This window comes from Anomalospiza imberbis, chromosome 4, assembly GCF_031753505.1.
Source record: "Anomalospiza imberbis isolate Cuckoo-Finch-1a 21T00152 chromosome 4, ASM3175350v1, whole genome shotgun sequence".
NCBI classification, from domain to species: domain Eukaryota; kingdom Metazoa; phylum Chordata; class Aves; order Passeriformes; family Viduidae; genus Anomalospiza; species Anomalospiza imberbis.
This window is the reverse complement of record NC_089684.1, coordinates 25,629,160-25,643,469: the sequence shown is the minus strand read 5'-3', so window position 1 is coordinate 25,643,469 and position 14,310 is coordinate 25,629,160. Positions and strand designations below refer to the sequence as shown.

Below are 14,310 nucleotides of genomic sequence, written 5' to 3'. Positions count from 1 at the left end.
GTCAGAACAACAATAAAATTCAAAAGTAATGAAGGGAAAAAATCCCCCACTTAATCTCTCTTCCTGAGAATTCTTCTCTTTCCCATCTTGCCTTATTCTTTAAACATCTTTTCTCTTGTATTGTCCTGGAGAATCCTCAATCCTCTGAAATCAACTGAAATACTTTTTTTTTTTTTTAAGCGTACCACTTTCCCTTAATTTTGAAAGAAAATATGAAAGTTACCATGTGGTATTTAAAGAGTTTCCAAATTAAAAGTTCCTCATTTTCATTTTGAAATCACCACTCTTGCCAGTGGTGATGTATAATGGACTATCATAGTGAGATATTGGTATAATTCAGGGCGAGACTACATTTGCCAATTTCTTAAATGCTCCTGGAAAAAGAACTTCCATCCTCTGCAATGCCTTAATTCACCCTTCATGGTGATCTGTATTGCAAAGCTGAAAGCATTGTCTGGTCTCTGGTTGTCCCTCCTCTCAGTGTAGCTTCACTAGGAGTCAAATTATACACAAGTACTCAAGGTTTTAAAGGGAAAAAGAGTTGTGAATTTTTCTGAAAAGATCCAGAAACGGGAACATCTGGCAGTGTTTTAGCTGCTGAGGGAGACCTTTCTTTGATTTCTGGAGGGGTAAATAAGAAAAGAGGTGGGAAATCTTTATTAAGCTACTCATTGAAGAAGGTAAGAAAAAGGGATGCTGATGTTGAACCTACAGCAGCAATTGTTAAATTTGTTACCCCAAAATTTGTTACCCCATTTACAGTGGTAAATAAACTGATTTCTTTTTAGTTAATGAACTAGTAAAGGACAGTCGGCAGTGAGAGGAAAGTAGAGTTTCCAACATTTCTTAAAATTGTAAAAAAGCTCTCTAAATCATTCCTTATTTTCATTTGTTACTTTTCACTGCTGAGCATTTGACTCATGCATCGCTATTTCTACAAACAGCTACAAAAGCGATTTTTTCTTTGTGAATTCAGCTGATTGGACAAAGTCTAAAGAAAACATTTTAAGCCCACCACAATTATTTAAATCTAATATCTGTTCCTGCTCCTTTTGGAACTGAATAAACAGTTAAATTCATCAGGAAATACAATCCTTCTAATGAATTTGGCCAACTCCAGCAATTAGTTTAAATTCATTTTTGTTATAGGAGCTATCCCTAAACACATGCTCACTTGTTTATTTCTCAGTAAAGCTATTTCACAGTTGGAGGAATAAGTATCACTAGAAAATAATTCTTCCTGAGTAGCCTGGGAATAAATGTAAGTAGGATTATAGGGAGGATCAACTCTGCAAGATGGCATCAAATTTCTGTATGTGCCTTCTCTCACATGTCTCAGGGTTCTTCCCAGTCACATTTGTTTAGCTCACTAACAGCAAAGTTTTAGAACACAGAGGCTGATCCTTTCTGGAAAATGAGCTGTACCTCTTGCTGTTTCATGAATCATAGGTGGAATTGTCAATTAGTTCTGGTCTCAGAAATGTCAGTGACACTCAGTGGTGACACACAAAAAAGACGCAAGGTTGTTTTTCAGGTAGTAGATTGGATTGTGCTAGTTGAAAACTCAACAATGTTCACAGGATCAGACTTTTTCAAGATTAAAATGTGAAATGTATATTTACTGATTATAGCATTTTTTTCTGCCTATAGTGGGATATAGCCTATTTTTTATTCTTAATTGCAAAATAGCTGGTACCTGAAGAAAAAAGAGGAAGTTTGAACAGAAGCTGAGAGCAAGTACAATATTTTATAGCTGATGATTGGCAAGCTGACATTGTCAAGTGAGGTCCTGACTGCTAGGTAAATAGTGCTTTCTTCAGGGACTTACAGTATAGTAGTGCCTGAGCATATATAAACTGTAGTTTATCTTGCCAGTCTAGATGGGACTCAAGTAGGCTTTAATTATATAGCCAAGCTTTATAACAGCTCTGCAAAGCCCAGAGCAGTGATCAGAATCATAAGTAAAACATTTTTGGCCTAGCAACTGACATTTCACTCTTCAGTTTTTATATGTGTCAGGAAATTGCATGGTTGCAGCTGAACCTCAGAAGAATTTGAGAAGGTAGATAACAAATATGTCTTCATTCTTCCCCAGATAGCATTGTTTCTTTGAGTTAAATGGAATGAAAAATTTATTTTACTCTTCTTGCAAATGTCTGTTTAGATGTACCCTTAATCAGGCTATTGGCTTTTTCCCTTTCTTTTTTTAAGTTTATTTTTGTTCTAGTACAGAATAAGAAAGTAAATGCCATAGAAAGAAAATATTATGGAAAATATTTTTAAATAATTAAATATGTATATATACAAAGTATTTCATTGGTTTTAACTGAAAATGGCATTCATAAAATTATTGTTTTATTATAATATTTATATTATTATTTTAGTATATAGTTATTTATGTATTATTCCCTGATAGTACTAGTTTCTAGTAGTCTAGTAAATTCTAAAAGTTTCATCTCAATGATTAATTTCATTACTTTTGTTAGAATCACAGTAGTGTTTTATAAAAGTAGGAGAATGTTCTGTTATTCCCAGTAATCTGCAATGGAGATGCAAATTTTATATTCCTTCCTGGATTTTGTCCAGACCGAAGATGTAAGAATAGAGCTTTTAATATCATGATTCAGCAAGGCTCATGTGCTTGGCTAGGTAGTTTATATTGAAAGTTTTTCCAGTTTAAATAGAAAAGTTCCTGAGTGAAACAGCAATCACAACTGTAAAGTTCTTGCCTTATGTTTTGGGGGAAAACTGTGCATTTCATAGGGTTTTACACCAGAGTCAGATTGGGTTTTTTTGGGTTTTTTTTTTTTTTTTTTGGTACATTCTTAACATATTTTTTACAGGTCTGTTTTGAGTTGGTTTTTTGGTTTTTTTTTTTTTTTTTTGTTTTTTTTTTTTTTTGAGGGAGAGGCCTAAACATCAAATTTTCCTTCAATCTGTAAACTGAAGAAATTTTTGAAGGGTAAAGGTTTTCATTATCAGCATTTCACATGGCTCTGTTGATTTTATAGTTCAGGTCATCATAGTTCTTATATAAAGATGAAATGTGTGTCATGATGAATTATCTCTGGAATAGATTTTGAGTATGGCTGTGGTGTGTATAGCCCTTTCAACTCTAATTCTTTGTGGGGATTATTCACTCCAGTGTTTCATCTCTAGTATTTTTAACCCCTTCCATCAAAACTGTAAAAACATTAAAACAAGTTTAAAGAGATGCTGCATTGTTGCCCATGTCATGTACTCTTAGTAAAGGATAATTGGGAGGAAAAATAAAAATCACTGCATTCAGCTAGACCTTGAATGATTCCCTCCTTCATTTGTGCAGATCATATATGTTGAGCTCAAAAAGCAAGTAACTTCATCTAAACCTCAGCCAGTCCTCATGTGGAAATCTTTCATGGGGGAGAAACATTTGAGGAGAAAAAGATGAACAAACATAACTAATTTTTGTGCAATTTCTTCTATGTGTTTGTGTTTAGCTTTGCTTTCACTAAACTTCTTTGCAAAAAAAGCTTTTTTTTTTAATTTGTTGGAGTTAAAGTGTCAATACATACATGCTGATGGGTCAAAGAACAAAAATTGGAGTGCAAATACACTAAGAGTAAGATTATTGCATCTGCTCAGCATTGCTGAGTTTAATTCTTCTGTGAGGAACTTCATTATGATGCAGGAATAATTTAAGCTTCAGAATTTTTAGTGAACCATGGTCTTTGGAAAACTATTCTACTTCTGGTAGTTAGCTATCTATTCTGCATAGTTAGTGCATTAAGGCCTTTGAGAAACAAAAGGCTGTTACAATTACCCACTTAGAAGTTTTCAGTCCATTTTCCTTTTTTTTCCAATAGGGTGGAGTGAATGGCTTGACTGGAGAACTGGAATTTGCAGAAAATGGGGGGAATCCCAATGTGCATTTTGAAATTTTGGGGACAAACTATGGAGAAGATCTTGGCAGAGGCATCCGCAAGGTGAGGCTACATATATTCAAACAAGAGATTACTGATTTTTTTCAAAACCTTTCTTGTGTTCCATATTAATAGAAAAACATTCCGTGGCAAGATAACATTGTGTTCTGTATCGTTAAAGAAGTAAGACATAGGAGAAAAGCTTTGAACTTTGAGGTACTCATCTATTTCATTATTTCAAATAGGTCTTGGAGCAGGTTGTGTTAATCATGATACCATTTGTAATGCAGAATGTGTTAAGCTGCTGATGGACTCTCCCAAAAGACCAGTGAAAGCTGTTGGTTTTTAACCCTTACAACCCCTTTACAAAATAGCAAATCTTACATTGAATTATGTTCAGAGCATCCAGATTAGTCCCTGATACTTGGTCAAAGTGGGATGCTCCACCTGCTATATGATTAATATTCATAGCTATGGAAAGATAAATTCTCTTGTAGAATAGATAAAATTTCTATAGCCTTTTCATGAAATAAATACATGGTGTTTTAATAGGAGTTAACTTTTACAGAATAAATTAATGTTATGTATTCAGCTGCCAGACACAGTACAAAGACTTGGACTTGGGTTGCTACAGGGAATGGCATATATGTCCAGCAGAATGACTCTTGGTGTTTGAGTTTTGCCAGTTTAAAACTAAATTTAAGTCCTGTGTAACAAATGGTGGAAACATGTCTCTATTTGCAACGAATATCCTTAACTTTGAACAACTGCTCATCTGGTATGGCAAAAATCATATGGCACTTCACAGGTAAACAAAATACTAATAGGCTTTTCCTGGAGCAACTCTCCTTCAAAGACAGACTTCCTGAAAAGCACCAAGATCTCTTCATGTAGTGTATCACGTAATACTGGGTTTTGTACTGGAGGAACATGAAGTGATTGAATGGAAATGAGAAAGATTTCTTAATGTATGTAAACTGGGTCCATGTGTCAGTGTCACTTCATGATGAAGTGCATCATTTGTCTGCGTACCTTCTGGAGCAACAGATAAGTACACTGAAGGAAGGAAGCGATAAATAAGAAGTCTAAAGTATCTAAAAACTGAACTTTCTCCTCCACTATTCATTGGAATTTTTATTCTGTTTGTGCTCTTTCATCTCTTGTCAATACCCTAATGTACACCTGGTCCTGTAGTTATGTCGCTTTGAGAGAGGTCCTGACAGATGCTTCAGAAACTACACAGAGCTGGATCTGATTGCTATCTGGAGGTACCTTACAGAGAGTCTTTGGAGACCAGAATGTTGAATAAGTCCTTATTCCCTTACATTTAAATTCTGTCTGTTTCAACGTATTTTGATTTATTTTCCATGCTATGCACTGAGGAGCTATTTATTCTTTGGAGCTGCCTCCCTAAGACAAATCTGTGTCTCTTCATTTAATTTATTTGGTTGACTTTGACTGGGGGTTTTTTGACTTCAGGCCTGTCTGGGTGAATGCCACCACTTAGTGAAGCACTAAGTGGTGTTCTTTTATTCCCAAAAAGATAGAAAAGAAAGAGAGACTCACAGAAAGATCTTGGAAATATAGAAGTAAAAAAAAACAAAACACCTTCCTGGCTATTCTAACTCCTTTTTGATGGTGTATTTTAGAATTGTACTGTTAATTTAAGCTATGGTAGAGTTTGATTTTAAAACAGATATTAATGACTGTGGGCACATCTAACTTGTGTAAAACAGTGGGGTAATACAAACAGGCTTTTTGAACCTTCCTTGTTTACTCTTTATGATAGTTCAAGAACAAAGAGAAATTCACTGTCTTTGGAGGGAAATGGATTTGAAGTTGGTCATAGAGAATAGAGTTTTGATCAGAGTATAATTAGATGGTGAAACATAGCATCATACAATCCTGTTGAGGAGAAAAGCAAAGTTTAAAATTAAGATACTAAAAGTATATGAGGTTTTTTACATTTGCCAAGATAAGCATTTAAATTTAAACATAGATATTGCAAGAAAATTTTCCTGTTGAAAAAGATAGTAAATGCTTCTCCATAGAGTTTTGTGATGCACTGCAGCTGGTTAAAAAGAAGAAAGGGTCCAGAGCAGAACAGATGAAAACTGTTTTTTTTTTTCCTAAACAGGACTCAGTAATCCAGAGAAACCTTTAAAAAGAGGTGTACAGAAAAAAAAAATCCTTAGAAAGACATTTCTGTATATATTGTGAGAATGTGATAGTTGTTCTCAGAAGTTTCTTTTAAAAAACTTCCAATAATTATTTCAAATTTTTACAAAAAAATTGAATAAGGGAACAAATTAAAAATTATACGGCATTTCTAGTCAATGTCACAGTTAAAAAAAACAAGGTAGGTTTCTTAAAACAATTGCTTCAGAGACAGAAGAAAAATTTTAGGGGGTTTTACTGTTTGACAAAAATTTAGATCTTTTATCTTGGGTTAGAATTTACTTTACAGTGTATGAGCTGCTATTGCTGGAAGCAAATCACAATAATTACAGGAGTCAGATATATTTTTGTTAACTACACTAATTAAAGTACACTTCAGGTTTTCATGTGTTTAGTGATCTGACTGCAGAACTACCTAAGCATTTTTATTTCTCAACTCTAGTCGAAGCAGCTGCAATTAGCAGACTGACTGAAATTTCTAAGCTAATGCATCTTCCCTAATCAACATATTTTCAAGTACTTTTATAGGAGATAATGAAGGGTAAAATCATTACAAAAGGCCCATTGAAGTCATTGGGACCAGAGATTCCCATCAAGTGAATTGTGTAAAGAATTGTTCTTTGGTTTTCCTGAGGAACAGTCAATTGATTTTAATAAAGCAAGTAAGATGTTAAAACTCACTTGAATTTCTCAAGAGTCCAAATTCTGTTTGAAATCTGTTCTGCTTGGATTCTGGAGTCATTTATACTTCTGCAAAGTTCACTTATATTCATCAGTGATTATTCCCAGGACTCAAAAAAGCAAATAATTTAGGATACACCAAGAATTCATGTTTATGTTTAGTTTATTTGGTCAAATTAGGCCATGTATCTAGGAAAAGCTATGTACACATCCCCTCCTTCAGCTTTCATAGGCTACTGTCATACCTGAAAAGCAGTGGGAGAATCCATGTGAAAGGTCATTGTGCTGGGCTCCATCACCTAGTGACAAGTTAGCAAATCCTGGAGTGGGATTTGCCTGAAACAGCAATTTTGTACCCTCATGACTGTAAATGTTATGCATCACCTTGCAGACCACAGATCAGTTAGCCTGAACTTTTTGCCAGAGCCAGGTACTTGGAGTAATACACTCAGATTGCTGGCAGGTAGTGCTTTTATTGACACTAGTGGTAATACAACCCCAAAGGAACTGAAGAAAAACTAATTTTTACACATCCTGCTGTGGCTTGCATTTGTGCAGATGTAGTTATATTCAGTGGGACACATGGGTGTATTTCTGACATTTCTCTGTTGGCATTTGTCTGTTGGTATTTGACATTTGAGTATGTATTCTTTGACATTTAAATTTCAGTGTAATACTTTTATCTATACTACTGAAATAAAAGCTGCCATTCCCGTGAATAACCATCCAACAAACAAACGAACAAAAGGAAGTTGATAGCTCTGAGTACTGTCTTACATCTCAGTGGTGTTGAAAACAACACTGCAGAAATAAAGTGGTTTTCATGTTTCTTACAGTGCTCCTTGTAATTCACAATGGGCTCATCTTCAAAGGCTCTGTTCAACATTTGAAGTTTAGAGGACTTTCTTTCTGTTCCCACCCTGGTTTTCTTACCAGGTGGGCATTTGAAGATCATGATGTGTTTTGCTCTACCTCCCTGTCCATATTAGCATACGCCCACCTCCTGTATGTTTCTCTTCTCTTCTGAAGATGTTTTAGGTTATTTCCTCCCAGTGAGGGAGCAAGATGATGTACCAGGCTCTTGCATCAATTCCTGTCTGCGTGTCCATGTCAATGGTTTCCTTTGCATTCAGGACAGCTAGAGGTGCCTTGGAGGAAGGATAGAGCTGCGAGCATGCAGGAAAACATGGGGTGGGGTACCCAAGCCTTGAACCCAGGATGTTTTGAGCTGTCTGCATTTGTCCATTAGATTGTAGGGTTCAGTCCTAAATCATTTTGATTTGATTGTCTTAAGGGGGAAATGCTATCCAAGCGAGATCTGTGGTGCCAAGCATTTCGAGTGAAAGGGATTGAAACCTGTCTAAAAAGTTCTACATTGTTCCTCTCTGCTTCTGCCAGTGCAAGTGGCATTGGCCTTCCCTGTGGAGTCAATGCTTGCAGGTGTTCATTTCACAGACTATTAAGGGTTAACACTTCATAGTTGTGCTATTTGTTCAGAGATGGGAAAGCTGGTTTGCATTTTTTCATTCTATTAAAATAATTTCTATTTCCACTTCATGTGAAAACACTTGTTGATCACAGTAGTGGTATTTCTTTCTAATACGCTATTTTTTTTTCTTACACTTGCATCATAGAGCAATGTTCCAAGCATATACTTTAATCTTCAGGAAGTCGATTTCTATTCTTATAAAGTTAAAACTTATTTTCTGCATCCATTATTTCATATTCTGTTTTGTGCCCTTAGGCAGAAAAAGAAGTTATACAGCTCTGCCAACACTTACTAACTAACTTCATTTAATAACCAAGAGCTTCATACCAATATTTCATAACCAATATGAAGTATTTCCTTCTCAGTTAGCTTCTTGGTAAGCTGCTTGAGGTAAATGGTGGGTTCACCTGGTCTCTTTGTGAGCAAGATCAAGGTAGAGTTGTGTAATATGACTTTAAAAATATATTTGTATCAGTGCCTGGTACTTTAAGCTGTGACCTGTCCAGATGTTTCTAAAGGTTGACATGCAATTTATGATGTGACTGAAAGATATCCTTGTGATTTAGAGACACTACTGATGGTGTGAGTTTTCTAGTGAGTTGAAATAAAAGTTGCTGTGTCTGAATGCTTTGCCTCTAGTATAGATGGAGAAGGTGGACCTGGCACAGTACTACCATTATAGTCTTTCTAAAGCAACTTTAAATACTTAATCACCCTTCTAGAAATGAAATCAGCTACTTAATACTAAAGATAAAGAGGTAGTTAAATATGTTGGTGAACCAAGACTGGCTGTTCTGGTTCAGCACAGAACTTAAATTTTGCTGTAAGCCTGCTGAAGAGTAGTGTTTCCTCCCTTCATTTAGTGCTATGCAGGAAATCGATTAAGACACAGGACTGATTCTTTACTTTCTGGTAGCTTCTGCAAATCTTTTGTCAAATCTCAGTGAAATTTAATTTGGCTGCAAAGTGTTGGGGATTTGATTGCCATCGCAATGAAACTAGAGTTAATAGAGAACTGTGTTTTACTTGGAAGTGTACTTCAGCTTAGATTAAAAGCTGAACCAAATGCATATTTGAATAAAACAGAAAAAGAAATTAAAGTATCCATCCATAATTGTATTTTTGAATTCAAAAAAATTTAAAGGTCTTAAAAAAATTTCCTTTCTGCTTTTGAATGGAGCATTTTCTTTTAAAATCTGAGGATGCAGAAGGAAAGGCAGACTGACTCAATGTAATCAGTAGTGTACCATTTGGAGAATTTATCAGCTTTTGGACTCTGATTCAGATGGGGGGAGTGAAATCTAATTTTTGGTACTGGTTTGTTCAGCTGCCTGCCCTGACCCTGGGCTCTTTGGATGAGTATTTCATTACTTGCAATAAGTGCAAAGTAAAGAAACCAGAGATGGATTTGGTGGATGCTGCCCCAGGAACAGAAAAGACAAAGGTTCATCCTTCTGCTAAATGCAGAGCAGAGTTGCTACAACTCAACCCATTACACATTAATTATTCACCTGTGGAGCAAAACATCCAACAGGAATCTGTAAGAACCAGGATCAAAATGACCCAGAAGTCAAACTCCAAACAAATACCCACAAACCCAAGGCAAGCACAGTGCACTACTCAGGTGTTGTCCCGCCTATTTCTTCTTGCCAGAACAGTCAGCCATGTCTGCTGAGCTCCAGTATGCTTAGTATGTTGTAAAAAAGAGAAACTATTTTAGGCTGTAATACTAATGGATGTCCATATTCCCTGGTCTAGAACAATAAGGATAAGTGCCCTGTGAAAATTCAACTCACATTATTAAGATCTGGGTTTATTCAGTTTCCAGGTCACAGGTTGGATGGCCCTTAACAGTGACTTACAGAGCTATAGACGATTTTGAAAAAAAAGAGCCTTTCAAGCCTCTGAATAAATGCAGCGGTCTGGAGTGAAGAGGGACATGCTCCTGCATTGGGAGCAGTGTGGGGAGAAAAAAAAATGCAGGATGGAAGAAGGGGAGAATGCAATGGAACCCTGTGGGGAAGCATTGATGTCAAGCAGAAATTCCCCTTGAGACCTTGGTGCTCTGTAGTATTTCTCTTCACAGTTTTGGCAGGGATGGGCTCGTCTCTCTTTTGCTCAGAATATCCAGTCCTGTCAAAACTGATAAGAATGTTCTTACTGAAAAATATTTTCAGTGCATTGGGAACTGCCTATTTTGACTGATTGCTTTCATCAGAGAGAGACAAATCTTTTTTATGCTCTTTAAATTATATAGTTTCATGCATTTTATTCATTTCTGTTCATCTGGAAAAGAGGTTATATTTTACCCATCTCTTGCAGAAAATATAGTTGTCTTGACAGCAAAGAACAGGAGAAATATTTTCCACTTTCAAGCTGTGTTTTTTTATTTCCTTTCATATCTTGTTATGGCAATGGAAACTTGAGAAAGATCAGTCAAAAATTAATAATAATTAAAAAAAGCTGGGAACAACAACTCCTGTTTTCTGTTGATGCTGCTAGGCAAGTGCCTAGCCACAGAGGTTCCTGTGTGATTATTCTGTGCTTCAAAATGGGCATAAGAGCAAAGAATGACACAGAACTTCAGTCATTTCTGCAGCAGAGGTTCTTTTTTTGTCCTGGAAAATTTTGAATAGCAGAAATTTTGTGGTGTGATTTTAATATCAAGATTGGGGAAAAAAATTGGATTTTCACATTGGTGAGTTTTATGTAGCACGTAAAACTTGATTTGGATCCATTAAATATTTTTCCTTCATTCTGGATTCCTCTTTTCCTCTTGAACTGCTCACAATCAACCAGGCCAAGGGGTTAGATCACTTTTGTTTTTCTGAACTTGATAAAAGGCTGAACCTTTTACAGTTTTCAGTATGACTGGTTGGGCCACTTTTGAAATACCTTTACTATGGTTATATGGCTTTTTCTTCTGCTTGAGTAGCTGTGAAAGCCTCCCAGTGAACATGGATCTACAGAACTGGCTGGCAAGTTTTGAATTTTTATCCTCAAATGCTTCCACTGAGCAAATTAGCTTTGTAACTCTCTTCAGAGATCTGAAGTGCTTGGAAACTTTCAAGTGCCTCAAAAATGACATTTTGAATAATGTCAGAAGGAACTGTGTATTATTTAAGAATGGACTTAATGCTTCGTTGACCTCTCAGGCAGTAATGCTTCTATGTGATTTTGGAAATCCCATTAGGGACTTCTCATCACCTTTAAGAGAATACTCAGTGGGTGCTGCTTCAAGAATGTGGCTCATCATCCTTGAAATTAATAGGATAAAACACTTAGCTCGACTTGGAATTACTTGTTTTAAGGTGAACACTCTCAATGAATTATAGGTTATTTTCAGAATTAAAGTTTTTAATGCTTGTCTTTTGCTCTTTAGGGCTGCTTTGTTTTCAATCAAGGCTATCATCTGATGAAAATGACTTCATTTCACAAATGCTTCTAAACTGGAACAAACATATATTTTCCAGGAGTAGGAAAAAGCAATGTGTATTTAACCCTCCATTAATCCAAAAGAATGAAGGTGTTGTAGCTAATTTGTCATGTGAAGAGGGAGATAATAACTATATCTCTAGTAAATTAAATATTTCTGCCCAAATTTGTATGCAATTTGGGTATCCTAGTCAAAAATTCCTGATAACTGGAAAACCATGCAGACAGGAGAGGGGAATGTTTAAAAAACTGAACCGTTTCTTTTAACAGGAGGCATGAAGTAATGATAGTATGAAATGGGTCATGAAATTTTGGCTTTTGAGGGTGGTGAAGGGCTCAGTTCTCAGAATTAAGGGCTCAGTACACACCACTGGGAGGGCTGATATGTATCTGTGGGTTATAATCCAGATCTTAATCCATAATGTGTGAAAGTAGATCTACACAGATTTAGAATCATAAAATTGTCGAGGCTGGGAAAGACCTTTAAGACCATTGAGTCCAACGCCAAGCCCACCACCAATCCCTGTCTCCAAGCAGCAGCACATGTACACACTTTTTGAACATTTCCAGAAATGGTGGCTCCACAACTTCCCTGGGCAGCCTGTTCCAGTGCTTTACCATCCTTTCAGTGAAGAGCCCTCCATCTCACTAGGGCCTCCTCTCAGGCAGTTGTGGAGAGCCTCCTTTTCTCCAGGCTGAACACCCCCTGCTCCCTAAGTCATAACACTTGTGCTCCAGACCCATCACCAGATTTGTTGCCCTTCTCCGGACCTGCTCCAGCACCTCAATGTCTTATAAGGAGAGGCCAAAACTGAACCCGGTACATGAGGCGTGGCCTCAGTTGCTCTGAGTAGAGAGGGGAGGATCACTGCTCTGGTCCTGCTGGCCACACTATTGCTGAAAAATGCCAGGATGCCATTGGCCTTACTGGCCACCTGGGCCATTTCACAGGATTTGAATTTGATAAATTGTCTTTTTCTTAAAGAACCACAAGCCAAGACTGACACAATTATATGGCCTACTGCATTCTGCCATCCATATCCCATGATAATATATCATAGAGTTGTACAGCAGTCTAGGCTGGACTTCAAAGATTATCTCGTTCAACCTTTCAATAAATTGTTTCTAACTTGCATGTTTTTTGGAGGGCTTCTGCTTGAAGGCTGTGCGGTCTTGTAGACTGATAAGTAGGATGAGCCCCTGTAATACATCTGAAAGGTCTGGAATGCTCATATTAATCACAACTTTGCTGGTACAAGTTTAATGTATGTTTTTTGTAGCAAGATCTCTTTATTCCAAGTTAGTCTATTAGCAGGAAAATATCAAAATGTGTCTTTTTAGGCACTGACTATTTATGCGTATCAGAGACAAAAGTTGATTTGGTTTTTGTTTGCTTGTTTTCGGGTTTCTGTGGTGGAGATATCTTTGTGTGTGTGTGGTTGGTTTTGGGGGATTTTTTTTGTTGGGTTTGTTTGTTTGGGGGTTTTGTTTTGTTTTCTGTGTTTGTTTCTTTTGTGGAAAGACTGTATTTCATTAAGCATGATGCTGAATGATAATTTGTTGACAGCAGTAGGCACTATTTCCTGCAGTGGGGTAAGCAACCCTCGTAAGCCCAATGACCTTTACCTCTGTGGCCATAAAATATTCAGTGATGTTTTCTATTGAAGGATGGAGAATTCAAACACAGACATTTAATCCCATTAGTCCTCCCCATGCAGATTGTGGAATCTAGAGGAACTAGACAGGTCATAAGCTGATTGGGAAATGACGATTGTAGATTTCCACTGAAAACACCCACTATGTATCTATTTTTATATGTATGTGTGGGTATAATATCTACCACCCTCAGCCTTCAGAGCTGTGGGAGTGAATTTACAGCTGACACAAATGTGAAAACATCCATGAAGCTGCTAAAGGCTCCCAAATTCATCAGAAGGATGTAGACATCTATAAGCAAGAGTCAGAAAGTGTTATGTTAGCAAAGAGTCAAGGGTCAGCTGTCTCCTAATGAGAGCAGGTGCTGCCCACCAGGAAGGACAGCTTGAGTCGATGGGGAGTCTCATCTTTGGGCTGGACCAGAAAATGCATGTGGGTACAATGGTTGCTAAAGAGAAGGAGTAGGAAGGACACATCAGAGAGTGGAAATTGCATTCCAGTGTGGATAGCAAAATACAGTTGGAAGTACAGGAGATCTTTGTTCATTGTGGTGTTTTTAAGATCAGTAAGAAATAAATGGTGACATTTCAGAAGACAAAGATAACTACCCTCGTGGCTTCAATTTGGATTCTGTATCATGTTTATAATGTGCTATAGTTTCCCACTACGTAACTCAGCTCATATATTTCAAAATGTGGCAGTTTACTATGAATAAATTCATTTGTAAAGCAGAAGTTTTCAGTTCAGTTTTCATTTCTGCTAAAAGAACTTCAGGAGCAGAAGTTCTGCTCCGGACAAAATGAGGTGTCATTTTGTCTCAAAATATATTGCATTTATGACAATGCTGAGATGTGTTTCCCCCCAAAGTGGTTATAGCTGTATCCTGCAATTAAAAGAATAATAAAAGTGATTTCCAGAGATAAAAAGTTACCTGTGTATAATTGTTTAGGGACACCTCTTTGTACCTTT

The 14,310-nt window shown here is 36.7% G+C and overlaps 1 protein-coding gene across 7 annotated transcripts in view; it reads left to right on the top strand.

The window, feature by feature from the left end:
• Positions 1-14,310, top strand: part of GRID2 (glutamate ionotropic receptor delta type subunit 2) — an 812,539-nt gene that overhangs the window by 612,737 nt on the left and 185,492 nt on the right. For all 7 annotated transcript variants that reach the window (XR_010998200.1, XM_068187568.1, XM_068187570.1 and 4 more), the window contains one exon: positions 3,846-3,965. Coding sequence is in view for 6 of the 7 variants with exons in the window: in XM_068187568.1 (XP_068043669.1) it covers positions 3,846-3,965 (120 nt within the window). In the remaining variant the exon portion in view is untranslated. The remainder of the gene's footprint in view (positions 1-3,845; positions 3,966-14,310) is intronic.